The 22938-nt window shown below is 40.7% G+C and overlaps 1 protein-coding gene across 1 annotated transcript; it reads right to left on the bottom strand.

The window, feature by feature from the left end:
- Positions 1-4454: 4454 nt before the first annotated feature.
- Positions 4455-21217, bottom strand: LOC140546353 (uncharacterized). Its single transcript, XM_072669542.1, has 8 exons — positions 20686-21217; positions 19470-19613; positions 17764-18034; positions 8905-9169; positions 5475-5609; positions 5286-5392; positions 5156-5202; positions 4455-4594 (listed from the first exon to the last, which is right to left on the bottom strand). The coding sequence occupies exons 1-8, from the start codon at positions 20843-20845 to the stop codon at positions 4455-4457; spliced, it is 1269 nt and encodes a 422-aa protein (XP_072525643.1). The 5' UTR covers positions 20846-21217.
- Positions 21218-22938: the final 1721 nt, after the last annotated feature.

Here is a 22938-nt window from a genome sequence, read left to right as displayed (position 1 = left end):
GAATTTCTACAGGAGCACAATCGAGAGCATTCTCTGTTACTGTACTACAGTGTGGTTCATTAGCTGCACTGCTGAAAGACATTTAAGACACAAGATATTTAAGACTGCACAGCAAACTGTAGGAGCCAAGCTCCCAAAGCTGGGCACAGTTTATGCTAGCTGCCTACATAAGAAGATTAGCAAAATTAATGGCTTCTTCATCAAAGCTGTAGCATCCATTACACTTTAATGTTAAAAGTTTTACCACACTGATTCACAGACTGATCACTGACTGAAGGAACCTACTGTTCCAATCAGCACAGTCAACCAAACATTAAAGCAGTGTCTATGACACTGTTAGATCATATATAATATAAATTACATCGTACAGCTAAAACATTAAGAAACATGACAGATTAATTTAACAGAAGATTAAAAAGATTAGATTAGATTATTCCAAAAAATCCTAGAGGTAATGCTCGCTCTGGCTATGCCTCTGCCTTTGACTTCAATATCTACTCGGATAAAACACAGGAAAATAGGAAATGACACAAACACCATTTCTGCTCAATAAAAGATGAGGGATTTCAGCACCACGGACAGTTCCACTAACATGGGATGAATGTATCATCCATAAGCACAGTGAACAGCCAAGCTCAATAATCAATAAATTTAAACTCAGGAACTCAGAAATACAGACATTAGTCAGATCTGTGAACCGCAAACACTGTTGTTCCTTTTTCAAAAGCAAAATCTGCATAACAGTCGCGACTGATTATAATCTCTCTTCCAACTTTTTTGACAAATTGTCAATTGTCGTATTTGTGCTGGCTCTGTGCTGTGATTGGCAGTTTATTTAGTGCATCTACTGTACATTGTAACTGCCCTCATTGGCCAGTTTATCAGAAACACCTCCTATATAAGTAATATTCGTACATTTAAAGGCACTGACTGTAGCTCATCTGTTTCTGTACAATTTATCAGCCTCCTCTAACATGTCTGTTAGTGGAAAACGACCACCATATGACAACTACTGACCAGTTATTATTTGTGTGGTGCACCATTCACAGCACTACATGGTAGTAATATGAAATGAAGAGGTCACTGTCCATGAAGGATAGGCTAAGATTCTATAAGAATGTTGTCAGAAGGTGGTGTTTGGCTGTGCATCACGCAGCAGGGTATAACAGCAGAAGGGTGCTTTACTAAGTAAGATGCTTTTCATGAAGGGGTTGAATAATTGCAGTAGTCAGTAAATTGCCACTGTGTTGAATTTGGAGAAAGCAATTGTTCTATTAGTTGTGTTGAGATATTTAAATTGCTGACTGCCATCACACTGCTGTGAATCAAGTTCAACATCCTGACTGCAGAGAGAGACCTGTTACACACCAGTTACACCAACCTGACTGCAGAGAGAGACCAGTTACACACCAGTTACACCAACCTGACTATGGAGAGATACCAGTTACACAGCAGTAACACCAGTGGAGATGGGCTCTGAAAAAGGCTTTCTGAACTGGGACAGTGATTAACTGCAGTTCTTTATTACACTTACTGGCCACTTTATTAGGGACATTATTCCAATACAAGGGTCTCAATTTGAGCCATGACAACCTTCCCCACACCATTACACTAAACATCAGGTTGAACTGTTGTCTCAAGGTCAGGCTGGTTCCATGAATTCCTGCTGTTTATGAAGTAGTCAAGTCAAGTCAAATGTATTTGTATAGCTTTTTACAACTGTTGTTGTCACAAAGCATCTTTACAAAATTAGTAATTAGTAAAAGACAGAAAAAAATAAATAACATTTAAAAGACATGAAGGATCCAAGACCCCCAGTGAGCAAGCCAACGGTGACAGTGGCAAGGAAAAACTCCCTCAGAGCTGGAGGAAGAAACCTTAGGAGGAACCAAGAATCACAAGGGGGACCCGACCCGTCCTCCTCTGGTCAGAAGTGTTTATAACTTATTGTTGCCTATTGAAGAGTCAAACACAAAACTCTGCTAGAAGTCAAAGTATTATTAACAATTGTTACGGGGCGGTCAGGGAACGGACCCAGAGACGCAGAGAGGAAAACCTGTAAGGACAGGCCTTAAGTAATGTAAGGACGTGGTTCATGTATGCTTCTGTGTACTGTAGGAGAACAGTTGCTCCCAGCTGGGTTTGAACCAGCAACCTTGGCAATGGAGGTTCAAAACCTTTTCACTGCCCCACCAGGTTCTTCCATGGTGGGTCCAAGCTACAAAAGGTGTTTGGCCCCTTAAGCCAGTGCCTCCACTTCTAAAGGTAGGATGGGGCCTTTATCTTGGTTGTATCCATACAGAGTGTGCCCTTGCCTCCAATAACAGTTGGAGGATATGGTGGCTAACTACAGTGCCTCAAATGCTGTGGACATAAGTGGAAGGGGGGGCAGTACTTGATGGTAATAGAGTTCTGCTTTTCTTTGAAGATGAGAGTAAAAATTAAATTGCGTAAATGAGTGTTCTAGCAAGGTTTTGCAGAGGTGCTACACTTAGTGTAATGTCTAACCAAGTTAAAAGGAATGTAGAAACAGAATGATGATTTACATTTAGGCAATGCTTTGTGTCATATTAATATTACATAAATGAAGCAAATGTTATGATCTAAGTTTGCTTATGTTAGTTTCAACACAGTAACTACTATCTTTAGTCAAGTTTATTACGTTGCGGTATGTATTCACCTCCAATGCGTTTACAGTAAACGTCAACTAACGTGAACCAGAGGTGTATCCCAAGAGTTCTGAGGTTAGCCAGTGATCCCAGTGAGCGAACCGCAGCTATTATTGTCATATTCATAGTTCTTATATCCATAGTTAGCTTAGCTCCCTCTTCTAGCTACATAACTTGAACTGGCTCTGTCTGAGTTGACAGACTAAATGCCTGCCAACACAACTCTCTTGACAGGACAGATGGCCATAATTTCTCAACACATTTGGGGCAATTATTTTGCCAGCCCAGTCAGAGACAGTGAGGAGGAATGATAATGTTATTTGGTAAGTCTGGTAAGTCTGGTAAGTTCATTTTTAAAAACACGTCTGGGCTTTTGACCAATCATCCAGGGTGTAACCTTTGGCTAACAAAGGCCCTTTAAACATAGTGTATTCTTATTTAAAGCACAGGGATGGAAAATCTTACTTCGCTGAACAAGATATTCTCTTGTGTTAACTGATGAAGTGAAATTGAACCAATTAATAAGAACCAGTAGCTCCAGTAACTGTAAATCACTATAATAAATCCGGCCTTACTCAGAAATGTATATTAGACCGTGCTCAAATTTAGGTGACATTAACAATGTGCTTGTTCAGCTGATAAACACAATTAAATACTGCAAACTCAAAAGGTCTGTTGTAGCCAGATACCTGATCCATTTGGATGATTAGAGCTAGATATCAAATGTTTAACCAAAATATACAATGCACACATACTACCGGTATGCCCTCTGTAATACAACAGAAACAGTGTACTGAAAATGCTGAATATGGACTGTTAGTTTCAGTCAGTAGAGCTTTACTAGAGCGTCTTGCTTGGCACTAAATAACGCTGCAGAATTTCCACCACCTCAACAAATCCCAGCAGAACATTATTTTGTCAGCTAATAAGCAAAGCATTGATTCAAAAACCTAGAGGTCATGTGTTCCAGTTAAACATTCAGATGACCGTACACTATTTCCAAACCAGACTTCAGAGTTTAAATCACCTGATTTAACAATACTTTACCAGTGTTTTGGCGGCCTTGCAACAAAAAACATGTCTCACTTATTATGTCCTAGGTTAACACTGTTAGCATTGTCCCGGGTTACACAATACTCAGTATTTTTTGCATCCATTATGGAAACACTTCCACAGATAGACATATGGCAAAAATATGTATGACTGATTTAATGAGCCTGTGCAAATAAACAGTATAATACTACTGCTTTTACTACTGTTGATGTACGTTGCAGCCATCTTGGATTTTGAACTCTGGCTTATTGAGGCTCTCCTGACTTTCTGAGTAGGAAATCTGCTTGTGGAAGTGTTCCAGTTCAAATCTGACATCCCAGTTCAAACAGAAAAGAGCTTTAATATCAGACTGGCACAAAATTTATGAGTACTATTAAAAATGTATTTTAGCTAAACAACAAGGTTTGGCAGCTAGCTAGTGAAGTTAGCTTGCTAGTACCAGGACGATATTAGTCTTCTTTAAGTCCTAATACACATAAACCAACATAAAAATGTTCTAACAACCAGCTAACTCATATCAACCATAAATCCAAAGCCATTTCAGCAATAAAGTGTCCCTGTGTCTTTACAGGTTACCTAGCTCGCTAGCATTAGCCTACTAGCAAATGGTTAGCAAAAATAATAAGCAAGCTACATGGTTTCTTTCTCATCCTAAAATGAAAATGTTGAAGTTAATGTAGTGTTGGAGCAAAGCAAACACCTCAAAGAACAAATATAATGAATCTAATTTCACTAGTTGGTGAAGGTGGGCAGATTTAGCAGTTTCCAGTTGCTCCAGCTCTCCACACCCGATCCCCAAGGGGAGACACAGCTCTCCAACTTCACCCCAGAGTAATATTTGATCACAGAACTCGAGATATCATGTTTAATCACTGAAGTAACAAAGAATTCATACAGTTTAACCAAATGATCGCAGAAAACATGGACAGCATAACATCTCTCAAATGTAAAGCCACCACAGGTGTGGCGCCTCCACTGGCTGGTTGCTCCATTTAAATCTCATTTTGCTCTAAACTGTCTTTCCAATGTCTAATCCCAACAGTATCTAGTCCTAACAGTTAGTTTATCATGTGGTGTTGTGCTGTTACTCGCATTAACAGACACTCTGTACACATTTCTTTGCAGATTCTTTTGTGGTAAGTCTGATTTTGGTGTAACATTGGTCAATGTGAATTAGTTCTTAGCCAGCCAGCTAGTTTTACTTTTCTGCTCTGGATTGAGTCCAAATTCTTCTTTTAATCTTCAGTGGTTAATGCCGACTCTCTCTCGGTAGCAGCTCTGGAATGAAATCTGGGCTACTCATGCTGTTCTGCTCAAAAGCAAATCCGACACTCACTAAAACTTTCTCTCACAGAGCCCAACTACATTATGTCCACAGGGATAATCAGCCCAGGTTAAAGTATCAGATGTAGAATGCTTGAAACCGGTTATACCACAGTCTTCATTTCCATAATCATTGGGTTCCCCCGTCCACCAGTACCTGAAACACACAATGATGAACATCTTCACTATTTTACATCTAGACCTTGACCATGATCAGAGTTCAGTTCAGTGGTCTCTTACCCAGTGGTCAGGGATGAGCCGTCCACCCATTTCCAGAACCCCTCTGTTTGGATGTCCGTCAGACCAATCCAAGCTTCAGTACTGAGGAATGTTTTATTGATAAATTCCTGTGATTGTGGAGCACAGAATAAAGAGAAACAGAGTAAGAATGGTATCATCTCTCTCTCTCTCTCTCTCTCTCTCTCTCACCTGTTCCTCTTTGCTGTTTATGATCACCAGGTCTGCTCCTATACTTTGACAGTCCTGTTGGCTCTGACTCCAGATCTTTTTCACAGTTGTGATGGAGTAAAGACTGGAGTTGAAGTAACGCCATCCTTGTTCAGAGTAAAGATGGAGACATGTGGGTAAGTTCTATTATGAAGTCATGTAGGTTCAACCTCCATCATGACAGCATTGTTATTCAATCTTCTTGTTCTTACAAACTACACTGTAAAATATTTGATCTCATGATAACGTCCTTTTTCATTCAACTTAACTCATCAAATTGACACATATTTGGGGGGTTGAACTACAGTTTGTGAGTTGTCAGACGTTCAGCTCAGTTAGTTCAGTAAAGTGGAAATTTGAAGGTAGTCCCATGATCTCAACACTTTGAACTCAAAGGGGATGTATGCCAGATCTACCTCAACAGTTTTGAGTTAAATGAATGTTTGTGATCATTTTCAATATCTTTAAATTGACTTAGGACAATGGAATTGAGTCGGTTGCCATTGGCAAAAACATTGGATAGTGTGCAGTGTAGCCTTTTTGAGTAAAGCTAACACCTTTCCAATTGCACCTGATGCACCAAACGTGTGTAGTCATTCCCCCAGGCTACCTTCTCCTAGGTATGCTATTATGTTCTGTATAAGTTGACTGCCCGGTCTTAGTGTTAAAGGCTGTATGAGCATGTTGTCATTTGCTGTACTGCTGAGTTTGACTTTATGTCGGTGGTCCAGACAAGGATTAAGATGGACTATGTTTTTCATTCAAACTGCTGTGTAGTCCAGGACTAGACTTAATCCCTGCCCAGGAAACCAACCATAAATGTTTTTACATAATCTTGATTTTAAGAATTTTATGGCAGAATGTAAACAACTATATAGTCAAATAATTCAAGAAGAAGGATTCAAAGCCAAACAAGACACAAAGTCATGAGTTGAAGTAAATAGTAATTCCAAATTCATTAACCTTCAAACTTCAAACCTTCAAATTATATTTTTACATATTGTCAGAATGCTCAATTGGATTTTGATCATGTATAACCATCAAAACCATCCAACACCAAGAAGACAGTATGCCATGTGTGATGGAGTGAACTAAAGCTTTGGGTACACTACACAACCTTTAAGGATGTAGCAATTTGTAAAAAGCCTAGATATATCACACTTCCCCACTGAGGTTTTGCTGAATTTCACAAAAACAATTAGGGATCATCCACTACACGATGCTGGACCTGACCAAATGTTACCAAATGGAGACGCAGATTCGCACCACCATGACACTAACCTAAAACTAAAGAAAGGTAAAAACCGGCTTTGGGTGAAGTCATGGGTGGGAAGATTGGGTCAGCATGGCCTGTACTGACTGCAGAGGGAGGTGTAGGTGAGTAGCACAGCAAATATTGGTTGCTACCCTACGTACAAATCAGGTGTTGGCTTCTCATACCAATTTCCATTCCACCTTAAATGGTGCTGCAGTATCGTACGTGTATTAGCTTCAGAATATAGCTTCTGCATCATTTAAGGTGGAACGGAAACTTAAAATAAGAAACTGTCTAAAAACGTCCCTTTTCATTCTTAGTTTTCTTTGGATATAGACTTGTTCAGACTGAGTTATTGACCAATATACACCACTAGGTTATGCTCAGAGTCAGGCCAAAAAAATCAAACAACATGTTTGATATACTTCAACTGGTCTGAAACGAGATAAGCAGGCCAAAAAATCAGACTGACTGAAAAGTCTGCAGACAAGGGCCAGCTAGCATACACTTGGAATCAGGGCTAAAATCAGGGTAAAATTTTTGTAGTGTAACCCCGGCTTAAGGAATGGGGAAGTTCAAGAAAAACCCACAATGGTCACAGAAATAACTTCAGACAATCAGACAAAAGTAATAATAACTAAAAATTCTATGAAAATAAAATCTGACATTGATTTTGAAACATGCTTCGACAGAATTATTTTAAAAAGTAAACTCATTAAACAGGCCTGGACAAAAATGATGGGACCCCTGAAAATAATGTGACCAAAGGGACATGTTAAATCAAGGTGTGTCCACTAATTAGCATCACAGGTGTCTACAATCTTGTAATCAGTAATCATATATATCAGTATATATATATATATATATATATATATATATATATATATATATATATATATATACATACATATATATATGTAGCCTATATAGGTATAGCTATGTGATATGGTGTGTACCACACTCTACATGGACCAGAGGAAGCGAAGGAAAGAGTTGTCTCAGGAGATAAGAAAGACAATTATAGACAAGCATGTTAAAGGTAAAGGTTATAAGATCATCTCCAAGCAACTTGATGTTCCTGTGACTACAGTTGCACATATTATTCAGAAATGTATGATCCATGGGATTGTAGCCAACCTCCCTGGATGTGGCCGCAGGAGGAAAAATGATGACAAATTAAAGAGATGGATAATACGAATAGTAACAAAAGAGCCCAGAAAAACTAAAGTGATTAAAGGTGAACTTCAAGCTCAAGGAACATCAGTGTCAGAAAGCTTGGTCTCAGTCGCAGGTCATGGGTCTTGCAACAGGATAATGCACAAAAACACACAGCTAAAAACACCCAAGAATGGCTAAGAGTAATAGATTATTAGTAATAGATTATTCTGAAGTGTCCTTCTATGAGCCCTGACCTAAATCCTATTGAGCATCTTTGAAAGGAGCTGAAACATGCCGTCTAGAAAAGGCACCCTTTAAACCTGAGACAACTGGAGCCGTTTGCTAATGAGGAGTGGGCCAAAATACCTGCTGAGAGGTGCAGAAGTCTCATTGACAGTTACAGGAATCGTTTAATTACAGTGAGTGCCTCAAAAGGTTGTGCAACAAAATATTAAGTCATTTCTGTCCAGGCCTGTTTCAGAGTTTATTTTGTGAAATAATTCTGTTGAAGCATGATTGAAAAGCAATGTCTGACTTTCATTGGTTAATAGCATAGTTAATTTCATAGCATTTTTATTTATTTATTTGTCAGATTTAAGTTATTTCTGTGACCATTGTGGACTTTTCTTTCATTAACCAAGGGGTACCAACAATTTTGTCCACGTGTGTAACAGCACTGAGAGCTTGTGTTTATCAAATGTGTGCAGAAGAAAACTCCAACCATTGCAGAAGGTGTGGACTCAATTTAGATCATTTAAAGAAACCATTAGTGAGGCTTGAGGAGGAATTTTAACTTTGATGTGTGCTGTAGATCTGAGAGTCAAACAGACTGGTTCTAACAAATATTCACTTACCAAGAACCGAAAGCCCCCTCAAGACTTCCTCTCTCACTATCTGTAACTGGTCTCTTCTTGCAGTCATGCTGTCATACCTGGTCTGTAACTGGTATTTCTCTACAGTCAGGTTGGTATAAATGCTCTGTAACTGTTCATTCACTATGGTCTGGCTGTTGTAACTGGTCTTTAACTGGTCTCTCTCTGCAGTCAGGCTGTTGTACCTGCTCTGCAACTGGTTCCTGTTGCTAGTCAGGTTGGTGTAACTGGTCTGTAACTGGTCTCTCTCTGCAGTCAGGTTGGTGTATCTGGTCTGTAACTGGTTTCTCTCTGCAGTCACGTTGGTGTAACTGGTCTGTAACTGGTCTCTCTCTGCAGTCAGGTTGGTATTACTGGTCTGTAACTGGTCTCTCTCTGCAGTCAGGTAGTTGAACTTGATCCACAGCACTGTGTTGGTAGTCAGCAGGAGAACACACAGCAGTCCCAGACACACTGCAGCCAGTCTGTAGCGTCTGCTCCATAAGGCGTCTCCTCCTAGACGTGAACAGAAATTGAGTGAAGTTTAATTTTCACTGAGGAAATACTGCATGTCCTACCTAATTCAGCCATTACCCATATTACTGTGAAGAGTGACTAATAATGGGCCTCATTCACCATCCATCCTCCTAACGTAGAAACGCTTGTTACACGCTAAGGTGTATTACTCAGTGAAACTACGGGGACTTCTGTACAAACTGGTGGGACTATTACTGGTGGGGCTTTGATAATAAGTGTGGGCCCTAGGCTTTTTAAGGGATTTATTTTTCTTCAAAGCCATATTGGCATATTAGCCTGTTGCACATGTTGTTACTGTGAGGCTAACAGACGCCTGTGCCGGCCAACATCGCTTTTAAACTCCTGAAGGGATGAAGGGAGCGCCATCTACCCACCCGGAGGGAGCATGTTCTAATAGTGATCACTAGGATAATGGCAAAGCGGCATGGCTCTGGATTCAGGTTCAGTGGTAGCATATAAGACCTCTGAGCCACTAAGAGCTCGATATTGTTCATGCTAAGTGTCGATTGAGTATAAATAAATATGATTTAAAAATATTGCTTTCACTGTCAACAGCATTACCACTGACATCTAACATCGCTTCTGTGGTGTTAGTGCCCCTGACAACCTCCTCATCCAACACTGCTACCTAGGTGTCAGCACGCAGGCCAATGGTGCCAGCATGTTCGACAAGGCCATTAGCCTGCACGTTAACATAGCGATGTTTTGGAAGCTGATAGCGATGTTTTGGAAGCTGTTTTTTGTTTACTAGCTGTTGGTGTGTAAGCCCAGTGTTGTTACCTTGGCAATGTGTATGCATGAATTTTCAGGGGGGGGGGGTGCTTCTGAAGGAGCTATGATGGGAGGGGTCTGATTGGTTGATTTTAAAGGTTAAACTGGAGCAGAGAGAGGGGCAGATCAAGACGACATCATCCTTCTATTTCACACCTTGATCAGTCCTATCTATGCATCACCATTACTTTGCCTGCTGGGAGACATAGCAGCATTCAAAATGACAGAAGACAACAACAGAATACTGGAAACCAAGAAATACCATTAGTGTCACTCACTGGAAAAATGTACTTATGGACTTTATCTCAATAGAAAATTGACAAGAGATCTGAAGGACAAGAGCTCTCTCTCTCTTTCTCTCTCTCTCTCTCTCTCTCTCTCTCTCTTTGGCCTGCTGAAGATTTATCAGTCTGCCACTAAAACGTAGTGAATGCAAGACTGCCCATGATCGTCCAGCTGAGGAAGTCTGAATTAGATCCTAAACCACTGATGTTTGATAGACATTTCCATTTCAGTCTAAAAGCTTCTTCTTCAGAAGGAAAGGTCAGATCTCAACGATAAGATCCTTTAAAATAATTCCCACTAATGTCTTCTAGAAATACAGAGAAAGGTTTCAGTCCCACCTGTGATCTTTGTTTGTAGGTCCTTCTGTATCCTGGTGTCCTCCATCTCTCTTTTGGCCTTACCGTCTGCACTCTCGTAGATGTCCACCGCCACCTCCACCCGTTCTCCTCTGTTGATATTATTACAGTAGATTACATCTTCAGAATTACCCCGAGACATCTTTAACCTGTCAATGATTTGCTGAAGCAATGAAAGTGGGTATGTGCCCCACAGCCTGTAAATACCACACCACTCTGCTGGTCTGACTGGAACAGTGTGGTTTAAGTAATGTGGAGCCATCAAATAGGGAAGTCCCTGTTGTGCTGCGGTCAGAAAAAGGAAGTCGTTCAGGTCACCTAACCTCTAATTCCTGTGTTTAACCTTTGAGTGCAGATTCAAGCCATTGGCTATTTGGGACATCCACAGTCGAAGTCAACTTTACTGTCACTGCTTCTCACCAAAGAAGTGCTGAGTGAGACTAGACAGAGTGCAGTGGATGAAGTGGTGAACAGGGATGAGCTAGATGAGTCTGAATAGTACTGAGTACATATTTATAAATGTGGGTGTGGATGAGGATGTTGCCAGAGAACATGTCTAGTTGTGGCCTCAAACACACACAGAACCAGGAGAGGCCTCAGCACTGTTAGCATGCCACCTTTTTGACCATTATGGGTTTGCATGTATGAATGTAATGTATAATTAATTCACAATAATATAACACAATATAACAGAATAACTAATCAGTCTGTATCAGTTCCGCATAAGAAACACATTAAAAGGGAAGGTCCGCACTCTGACCATCGCTTGTTCCAGCTTCAGGCCGGTGCCTTCAGCCAAATGAAGATTAAGATCCAGGGTTGAACTTGTCTCACCATCTTTTGTTCATCTGATCTGAGGGTTTTTGACCACACCACTGTTATTTCAAATGTTCATCCTGATTCTACTCTCCAGTGTAGAAGAATGACTTCCCCGTTTGGGTTTTACTTCCTCCTACTGTTTCTTCCTCAGACCGTTTACTGTTTTTTCCTGGTTTTTCATGGTTTCACTGCTCTTTGTTTGCTTAATAGGGATAATTTACGTTAGCTCTGAGTGGGTTTGTACATGTGCTGTTACTGAGACCCAGAGACCCAGACCCATAACCCAGATGGCGTCCATGTTTAACCCCTTGTAAGAGAAAAATGCATGGTCTACATCCATCCTAGCTCATTACTTATTCACAATATTATATAATCAGTTGCTAATCATATATATTAATCGTTTACAATCATATTTAGAACCATTTAAACAATGATATAACTTTAATGTGGTATTAGTTCATTTGAAATGAATCCAATGTGTCAAAGTTTTTGTCTTCCAGCAGGCCCAGAGGAACAAGCTGACACCTTACTCTATCCGCTTTATCATGCTTACGCATACAGCTGTAGAGCTAAAGACAGATCGATCACACACTGTTCCTTTCCTACAAAGCCTCATACACATACTCACTGGCCACACAGATAACACACCTTCACACACACACTTCTAAAGAAAGGCCTACAACACCCGCCCTAATCAGTACAACCCCCACCCTCACATGTGTACATTCCACAATCTCTAATAAATCTTTCCATCCTTTCCTCTTCCCTTTAATCGCTAGGTATTGTTTGTAATAGTTGTATCAGGTACTGAACATTCAGGACGAAGGTTGCTGAGAAGACACTTATCTTTAAATGTCATGCTGACCCTCTAGCAGGGCACTGGTGATGCGACCTCACCCATTAGGGTATAAAACCTCCAGCAAAAGTGCACTGGGGGCGGAGCCTGATGACTTGAGACTGAACGCACTTTCTAAGTTGACAGCCGATACTTAGAAAATTCTCTCAGCTCAACTCTTCCTCATGGAAGTTCTGCTTTTGACTCTGGCTTAGGCCAGACTTCTTGATTTTTTACTTTGTATTTCCTCAAACAGATTTTGAACCTGATTTGTATCCTGTGATTCATCATTTTTTTGCATCATCAAAACTTGTTTTGACCAGCATATTTCCATCATTAAACTGGCAAAGCATATCTTCAGACTCTGTCTTCATTTGACTGAATCATTTTTTCACCAAAGACTCAAATACCTTCACTGACCCAGGTGGGCACCTACACACTTGGACAAAATTGTTGGTACCCCTCTGTTAATGAAAGAAAAACCCACAATGGTCACAGAAATAACTTGAATTTGATAATAAGAATAAAAAAAAAATCTATGAAATTGATTTTGAACCATGCTTCAACTGAATTATTTTAAAAAGTAAACTCATTAAACAGGCCTGGATAGAAATGATGGCACCCCTGAAAATAATGTTACCAAAGGGACATGTTAAACCAAGGTGTGTCCACTAATTAGCATCACAGGTGTCTACAATCTTGTAATCAGTCAGTGGGCCTATATATAGGGCAACAGGTAGTCACTGTGCTGTTTGGTGACATGGTGTGTACCACACTTAACATGGACCAGAAGAATTAGAAAGAACATTATAGACAAGCATGTTAAAGGTAAAGGTTATAAGACCATCTCCAAGCAGCTTGATGTTCCTGTGACTACGGTTGTACATATTATTCAGAACTTTAAGATCCATGGGACTGTAGCCAACCTCCCTGGACATGGCTGCAGGAGGAAAATTGATGACAAATCAAAGAGATGGAAAATACGAATGGTAACAAAAGAGCCCAGAAAAACTTCTAAAGAGATTAAAGGTGAACCTCAAGCTCAAGGAACATCAGTGTCAGATTGCACCATCCACCGTTGTTAGAGCCAAAGTGGACTTCATGGGAGACGACCAAGGAGGACACCATTGTTGAAAACAAATCATAAAAAAGCCAAACTGGAATTAACTGAAACTACATGTTGACAAGCCCCAAAGCTTCTGGGAGAATGTCCTATGGACAGATGAGACAAAAATGGAACTTTTTGCCAAGGCACATCAGCTCTATGTTCACAGATGGAAAAATGAAGCATATCAAGAAAAGAACACTGTCCCTACTGTGAAACATGGATGAGGCTCTGTTATGTTCTGGGGCTGCTTTGCTGCATCTGGCACAGGGTGTCTTGAATCTGTGCAGGGTACAATGAAATCTCAAGACTATCAAGGGATTCTAGAGAGAAATGTGCTGCCCAGTGTCAGAAAGCTTGGTCTCAGTTGCAGGTCATGGGTCTTGCAACAGCATAATCATCCAAATCACACAGCTAAAAACACCCAAGAATGGCTAAGAGGAAAACATTGGACTATTCTGAAGTTGCCTTCTATGAGCCCTGACCTAAATCCTATTGAGCATCTTTGGAAGGAGCTGAAACATGCCGTCTGGAAAAGGCACCCTTCAAACCTGAGACAACTGGAGTAGTTTGCTCATGAGGAGTGGGCCAAAACACCTGCAAGTCTCAGGGGGTCTCACCTCCCTCTTACAGGGGTCGTTTGATTGCAGTGATTGCCAAATGCTACATAGCAGTTCTCTCTGAATGTTTTTTTGGCCTTCCAGACCTCAACTTGACCTTCACCACTCCTGTTACCTGGTTTCAGAGTGCAGGGCAGCTGCTTAAAGGAGCTCATAGCCCAGGAAGCTTAACATTCATATCCTACAGATCTGTAATACTATATGTATATCCAGCAGAGGGCATGAGTTACTTAATTATTTATTTTATTTGACCTTCCCCATCATATGAAGTCAATGAACCTTTCCAAAATAAACATGTAGGGAACAGTTAGTCAAAGGGTCTGATACCCCAGTCTGATACCCCTAATGAGAAACTGTAGTTATTTGTGGATTCACTCTCCATGTTATTTTTTTATATGGTAACTTCATATGGTAACTTCTACAGTGTGGTTTAAAATACTACAAATATGTAAAAAATGAATCTACTTATACTTATATTCAGTTTTTAAGAATTAATAAATCATGCCCAGTGTCTTTCTTATTGTGAAATCCTGTACATTGACCTAAACTGAGGCAAGTGAATGACCTGGACGAGTTGTCGATGTGCTCTTCGTGTAATTTGGTTGGCTGGTCACTCCTTCGAAGGTTCGCCACTGTTCCATGTTTTCTCCATTTGTGGATAATGTCTCTCACTCTGATTCACTGAAGTCTCAGAGCCTTATCAGAGGCTTTGTAACCTGTTCCAGACTGGTAGATTAAAATGATGCTGTTCCACATCTGTATTCCAAACTCTTCAGAACCAGGCATCATGTGCTGCTCTTTGAGGCCTTCTAGCCTGCTCCACCTTGCCAGACTGGTTCTATTTAACTGATGTTTACTCAGACAACATGCTCATTGTGGCTCCCATTGGTGGAACGTGGGCTAAGTGGATTCTAAGAGGGCATGGTCTCTGAATGGGTTTGTACATGTGCTGTTACTGAGACCCAGTTGGGCTTTCCAAATGGGCCAACCCAGATGGTGCCCATGTTTAACCCCTCCTCGTCCCATCGCTGACCCTGGTGGGCACCCATATGTGGTTCCCAGTTGTACTACCCATACAGGGCCCCTCATGGACATGTTAGCTGGGTATATTCATCAAGCATTTTAGTAATCATTGCTCTGTGTGTCTAGTAAAATTAAACCCAACCCACCTTCTTGTGTCTTTACTTGTGTTGTTTGTATCCTATATTTAAATTAGTTGGATGATCCAAATTTGCAAAAACAGAAGTTCGGAAGAAGGCAAATACTTTTTCACAGTAAATTAAGGAAGCAGACTCTGGAACTAGCCAACAACAACAACAACAATATACCACTATAACAAAATACCACCTGTAAACAAAAGCTCAGCTGACCTCGTCAGTGGACAAGGTGATGCAGGTTTGTAGGAATCATCAGAACCACAACCATTAGCTGACCACTACCACTTTAACACAATACTGATTACCATACCAGTATTCCGCTACATCCCTAGTGTAACATTTGGCTAACAAAGGCCCTTTAAACATAGAGTTTATTATTAAAAGCAGAGGGATGGAAATGGTCAGCCAGACGTGACCGTCTTTCTGACCACTGTACACTGATCTTAAGCCATCCTTCCAAACAACACTGTAAAACTAACTGATTACAACAGCATTTCTTAATTTCCAACACATTTTACTGATGAATATTCTGCAAGTGACTAAATCCTACTTTACTGAAGTGAAATTGTTCAAAGTAATTTATAACTTTTTTAGACAGAAAACTGAGAACCACATTAACAGTGTACATGTTCAGCTGAGAAAAAAACTTAAACTGTAACCAGATAATTAAGAAATATGAATAATTAGAGCTAGGTATCAAATGTTTAGCCAAAAGACTTTTAAGAGAAAACACTTTTATTCATCAGCTTTTTCATTTTCATCCAGTGCAGAACATACAGACACATACTGCTGGCTACATACTAGTGGTAGTATGTATACTACATACTAATAGTAGTACTAGTCCTCTGTCATACGACAGATACATGGACTGTATAATTAACATAGGCTGTTTCAGTCAGCAGTACCTTCCTAGACCCCAAAACTGACAGGAAAATTAGCACAACTTTAGCTAGCTGACAAGAAAGCTTTCAAAAGACTAGAGGCCCTGTATGCTGAGAAGCTACTTCATAAAACATCTGTAATTTAATATCAGATCACCTGGATATTTATGATACTGTTAAGAAATGTTTTAGCTAAGCAACAAGGTTTGGCAGCTTGCTAGTGAAGTTAGTTTGCTAATACCAGGCTGGTATTAGTCTAGTTTAGGCCTTGGTACTTATGGTATCTGGATAGCTTGCTAGTGTTTGCATACAAGTTAGCATTACATTTGTTATTACATTGTTATTTTCTGGTCTGAAATGAATATAGGACAATGAAAGTACTGAGAAATGTTAGAGGAAAGGAAACAGTTTATAAGACAAAATGAATTAAACTAATTTCACTAGTTGCTCCAGCTCTCCTCACACGATCCCCAAGAAAATACACAGCTCTCAAACGTTACACCAGAGTAATGTTTCCTTACAGAACTCGAGATGTAATGTCTAATCACTGAAGTAACAAAGAATTCAGACCAGTTCCACTCAAGTAAGAAAAATTCATTTTTTCATTCATGAGTTATTGCGAAGCTCTATACACATATTTAGAAATGAAATCTGGGCTACTCGTGCTGTTCTGCTCAAAAGCAAATCCAACACTCACTAAAGCTTTCTCTCACAGAGCCCAACTACACTATGTTCACAGGGATAATCAGCCCAGGTTAAAGTATCAGATGTAGAATACTTGAAGCCAGTTATACCACAGTCTTCACTGCTTGCTAAATCATTGGGTTCCCCCGGCCACCAGAACCTGAAACACACAATAATGAACATCTTCACTATTTCACATCTAGACCTTGACCATGATCAGAGTTTAGTTCAGTGGTCTCTTACCCAGTGGTCAGTGCTGAGCCGTCCACCCATTTCCAGACCCCCTCTGTTTGAATGTCCGTCAGACCAATCCAAGTTTCAGTTCTGGCGAATGCTGTATTGATATAGTCCTGTGATTGTGGAGCACAGTATAAAGAGAAACAGGGTAAGAATGGCATCATCTTTCTCCCTCTTTCTCTCTCTCTCTCTCTCTCTCTCTCTCTCTCTTTCATATTCTCTCCTTTTCTCTCTCTCTCTCTCTCACCTGTTCCTCTCTGCTGTTTATGATCACCAGGTCTGCTCCTTTACTTTGACAGTCCTGTTGGCTCTGACTCCAGTTATTTTTCACAGTTGTAATGAAGTAAAGACTGGAGTTGAAGTAACGCCATCCTTGTTCAGAGGAAAGATGGAGACATGTGGGTAAGTTCTAAACACTGTTATGAAGACTTCCCTTTAAATTACCGGAGCTAAATAGTCACCGGATCTTAACAGCAGTGAGAAGTTGTGGGACTGTGTTGGGAAATGTGTGCAGAAGAATTCCAACCACTGCAGAAGGTGTGGACTCAATTTAGAAACCGTAATGATAGTGTGAGGCTTGATGGTGACTATGCCAAAAGTGTTGGACGTGTAGATCTGAGAGTCTAACAGACAAATATTCACTTACCAAGAACCGAAAGCCCCCTCAAGACTTCATCTCTCTCTATCTGTAACTGGTCTTTCCTTGCAGTCAGGTCAGTGTATCTGGTGTATAACTGGTCTCTCTCTATAGTCAGGTTGGTGTTGCTGGTGTGTAACTGGTCTCTCTCTATAGTCAGGTTGGTGTAACTGGTCTGTAACTGGTCTCTCTCTGCAGTCAGGTTGGTGTAACTGGTCTGAAGCTGTTTTTTCTCTGCAGTCAGGTTGTTGAACTTGATCCACAGCAGTGTGATGGCAGTCAGCAGGAGAACACACAGCAGCCCCAGAAACACTGCAGTCAGTCTGTAGAACCTGCTCCATGGAGCAGCACCTCCTAGATGTGAACGGATACAAATGCAGATTTTCTTTGGATTATTTTCCATTACTTTCTTTAAACTCTGAGGGATTTCAGCATGTCCTTCCTAATTTCAGCCCCACCCGTATCACTGTGAACATTCACTAACAAGATTAGGCCACAATGCTTCCAGTACTTCTTCACAGATTTTAAACATGGACCCAGAACCTCACTATGAGCCAGATTCATGAAACTGCAGTGCTACTAGAAGCTATTTCTATTCACTGTGCCAGTGATTTATTTTTTATTATCATTTTTATTATTATTATGAGAGTTTTAAGACCAACGATTCCATAACTACTAATTTACATTTACATTTATGGCATTTAGCAGACGCTCTTATCCAGAGTGACTTACAAAGTGCTTTGCTATTTACCCAAGAAAACCTTAGCTAGTTAGAATAGACTAATAATTCAAAGATACCTCTAAGCTTTAGACATTACTAAACACAATACAATAAGGTGACCATAGTACTCTAATCATCCAAGTATTGTCTGAAGAGGAGGGTTTCAGTCTGCGTTTGAAGACAGCGAGCGACTCGGCCGTTCGGACACCCAGGGGAAGCTCGTTCCACCACTTTGGTGCCATGATAGAAAAAGCCTGGACGCTTGTCTTCCGCGGATTTTGAGAGATGGCGGGTCGAGCCGAGACGTACTTGAAGCGCAAAGGGCTCGTGGTGCGGATCGGCTTTTGACCGATGCCAAGTATGCCTCCATCAAGTATGGAGGGGCTGGTCCGTTCTTGGCTTTGTAGGCCAGCGTCAGGGTTTTGAATCTGATGCAGGCAGCTACAGGAAGCCAGTGAAGAGAACGCAGCAGAGGAGTCTCATGGCTGACAATTTAGTAACTACTATGAATTAGGCTGAATTAGGTCCCACAGTCTGAGTTTGATTCCTCAGTCTGATTTAGATCCTCCAGTCTAATTTAGATCCTACAGTCTGATTTAGATCCTACAGTCTGATTTGGATTCCTCAGTCTAAATTAGATTCCTCAGTCTGAGTTAGATACCACAGTCTGATTTAGATCCCACAGTCTGATTTAGATCCCACAGTCTGAGTTAGATTCCTCAGTCGGATTTAGATCCCACAGTCTGATTTAGATCCCACAGTCTGAGTTAGATTCCTCAGTCGGATTTAGATCCCACAGTCGGATTTAGATCCCACAGTTGGATTTAAATTCCTCAGTCGGATTTAGATCCCAGTCTGATTTAGATCCCAGTCTGATTTAGATCCCAGTCTGAGTTAGATCCCACAGCCTGATTTAGATCCCATGCCACTGATGTTAAATATTTGATGTTTCCATTTCAGTCTAAAAGCATCTTTTTCAGAAGAAGCCGTTAGACCTTAACCATAAGATCCTTTAAAAGAATTCACACTAATGTCTTCTAGAAATAGAGAGAAAAGTTTCAGTCCCACCTGTGATCTTTGTTTGTAGGTCCTTCTTTATTCTGGTGTCCTCCATGTCTCTTTTGGCCTTTAACACGTCTGTACTCTCGTATATGTTCTTCACCACCTCCACCCGCTCTCGTCTGTTGATGTTATAGTAGATCACATCTCCTCCTAGACGTGAATGGATACAAATGCAGGTTTTCTTTGGTTTAATTTTCATTAGTCAAACTTAAATTTTGAGCTCTGAGGGATTTCAGCATGTCCTACCTAATTTCAGCCCTACCCGTATCACTGTGAACATTCACTAACAAGATTAGGCCACACAGCTTCCAGTACTTCTTCACAGAATGTAAACATGGACCCCGAACCTCACTATGAGCCAGATTCATGAAACTGCAGTGCTACAAGAAGCTATCCTATAAGTCACTGTCCCGTGATTATTTCCTTTCATTAGCCCTGAAGTGTAGGCTTTTTATTTTAACACCTATTATTTGAGTTTTAAGATCAATGCTTCCAGAACTACTAATTCAGTATATATATGACAATAACGAGGGCCTGACAGTGCTATGAATTATTAACTACTACAAATTATTCAGTATCTACTATGAATTATTAACTACTATGACTTATTCAATATCTACTATGTATGATTAGGTAACTACTATAATTTATTCAGTGTCTACTATGAATTATTAAGTACTATGACTTTTTCAGTATCTACTATGTATTATTCAGTATCTACTATAAATTATTATTTACTATGAATTATTCAGTGTCTACTATGAATTATCAGTGTCTACTATGAATTATTAACTGCTAAAAAATTATGCAGGATCTACTATGAATTATTTAGTATCCACTATATATTATTAAGTACTATGACTTATTCAGTATCGACTATGAATTATTAAGTAACTACTATGAATTATTCAGTATCTACTATATATTATTAACTACTATGAATTATTTACTACGATAACCTATTTAGTATCTACTATGAATTATTCAGTAACAAATATGGTTCATTCAATATCCACTATGAATTATGCAGTAATTACAGTCTGAATTAGATCCCACAGTCTGAATTAGATTCCACAGTCTGAATTAGGTCCCACAGTCTGAATTAGATTCTACAGTCTGAAGGAGCCGTCAGACCTCAACTATAAGATCCTTTAAATTAAGATCCATTAAAAGAATTCACACAAATGTCTTCTAGAAATACAGAGAAAAGTTTCAGTCCCACCTGCGTTTTGTGTTTGTAGGTCCTTCTGTATTCCGGTGTCCTCCTTCTCTCTTTTGGCCTCAAGGCCTTTACCTCTGTCTGCATTCTCATATATATGCTTCACCCCCTCCACCCGCTCTCGTCTGTTGATACTATTACAGTAGATCACATCTTCAGACATCTTTGATCTGTAAACGATTCACCGAAGCACTGAATGTGGGTATGTGCCCCTCTGCCTGTAAATGCCACACCACTCTGCTGGTCTGACTGGGACAGTGTGGTATAAGTAATGTGGAGCCATCAAATAGGGAAGTAACCTGTTGTGATGCTGTCAGAAAAGGAAGTCGTCCAGGTCACCTAACCTGTAATTCCTGTGGTTAAGCTATGAGTGCAGGTCCAGGCCATTGTCAACTTTACTGTCACTGCTTCTCACCAAAGAAGTGCTGAGTGAGGAACCAAATAAGGTTCCTTCAGGACATCGTGAAAAACACGGTACAGTAGACTTTAAGCACAGTATGAAGAAGAAACCCCATCTGACTAATTATCCTAAACCTCCAGCTCCATCTGCAATGCCAGCATCAACCACCAGGTGTCCAACAGCACCATTCACAACAGGTTTACCACTGCAGTCCAGACTGTATTACAGGAATCACCACTACAGACTTTATTACAGGACTCACCACTACAGACTGCATTACAGGACTCATCAATATAGACTGTATTACAGGACTCACCACTACAGACTGTATTACAGGACTCACCACTACAGACTGCATTACAGGACTCACCACTGCAGACTGTATTACAGGACTCACCACTACAGACTGTATTACAGGACTCACCACTACAGACTGCATTACAGGACTCACCACTGCAGACTGTACTACAGGACTCACCACTACAGACTTTATTACAGAACTCAGCACTGCAGACTGTACTACAGGACTCACCACTACAGACTGTATTACAGGACTCACCACTACAGACTGCATTACAGGACTCACCACTGCAGACTGTACTACAGGACTCACCACTACAGACTCTATTACAGAACTCAGCACTGCAGACTGTACTACAGGACTCACCACTACAGACTGTATTGCAGGACTAACCACTGCAGGCTGTATTACAGGACTCAGCACTGCAGACTTTATTAGAGGACTCATCACTGCAGGCTGTATTACAGGACTCACCACTGCAGACTGTACTACAGGACTCACCACTACAGACTGTATTACAGGACTCACCACTACAGACTGCATTACAGGACTCACCACTGCAGACTGTACTACAGGACTCACCACTACAGACTTTATTACAGAACTCAGCACTGCAGACTGTACTACAGGACTCACCACTACAGACTGTATTGCAGGACTAACCACTGCAGGCTGTATTACAGGACTCACCACTGCAGACTGTATTACAGGACTCAGCACTGCAGACTTTATTAGAGGACTCATCACTGCAGGCTGTATTACAGGACTCACCACTGCAGGCTGTATTACAGGACTCACCACTGCACACTGTACTACAGGACTCACCACTGCAGACTGTACTACAGGACTCACCACTAAAGACTGTATTGCAGGACTAACCACTGCAGGCTGTATAACAGGACTCACCACTGCAGACTGTATTACAGGACTCATCACTGCAGGCTGTATTACAGGACTCACTACTGCAGGCTGTATTCCAGGACTCACCACTGCAGACTGTACTACAGGACTCACCACTACAGACTTTATTACAGAACTCAGCACTGCAGACTGTACTACAAGACTCACCACTACAGACTGTATTGCAGGACTAACCACTGCAGGCTGTATTACAGGACTCACCACTGCAGACTGTATTACAGGACTCAGCACTGCAGACTTTATTAGAGGACTCATCACTGCAGGCTGTATTACATGACTCACCACTGCAGGCTGTATTACAGGACTCACCACTAAAGACTGTATTGCAGGACTAACCACTGCAGGCTGTATTACAGGACTCACCACTGCAGACTGTATTACAGGACTCAGCACTGCAGACTTTATTAGAGGACTCATCACTGCAGGCTGTATTACAGGACTCACCACTGCAGACTGTACTACAGGACTCACCACTACAGACTTTATTACAGAACTCAGCACTGCAGACTGTACTACAGGACTTACCACTGCATGCTGTATTACAGGACTCACCACTGCAGACTGTATTACAGGACTCACCACTGCAGACTGTACTAGAGTACTCTCCACTGCAGACTTTATTACAGGACTCACC

This window comes from Salminus brasiliensis, chromosome 24 (assembly GCF_030463535.1).
Source record: "Salminus brasiliensis chromosome 24, fSalBra1.hap2, whole genome shotgun sequence".
NCBI lineage: Eukaryota > Metazoa > Chordata > Actinopteri > Characiformes > Bryconidae > Salminus > Salminus brasiliensis.
The sequence above is the reverse complement of the archived record's forward strand: the minus strand, read 5'-3'. Positions and strand labels throughout refer to the sequence as shown.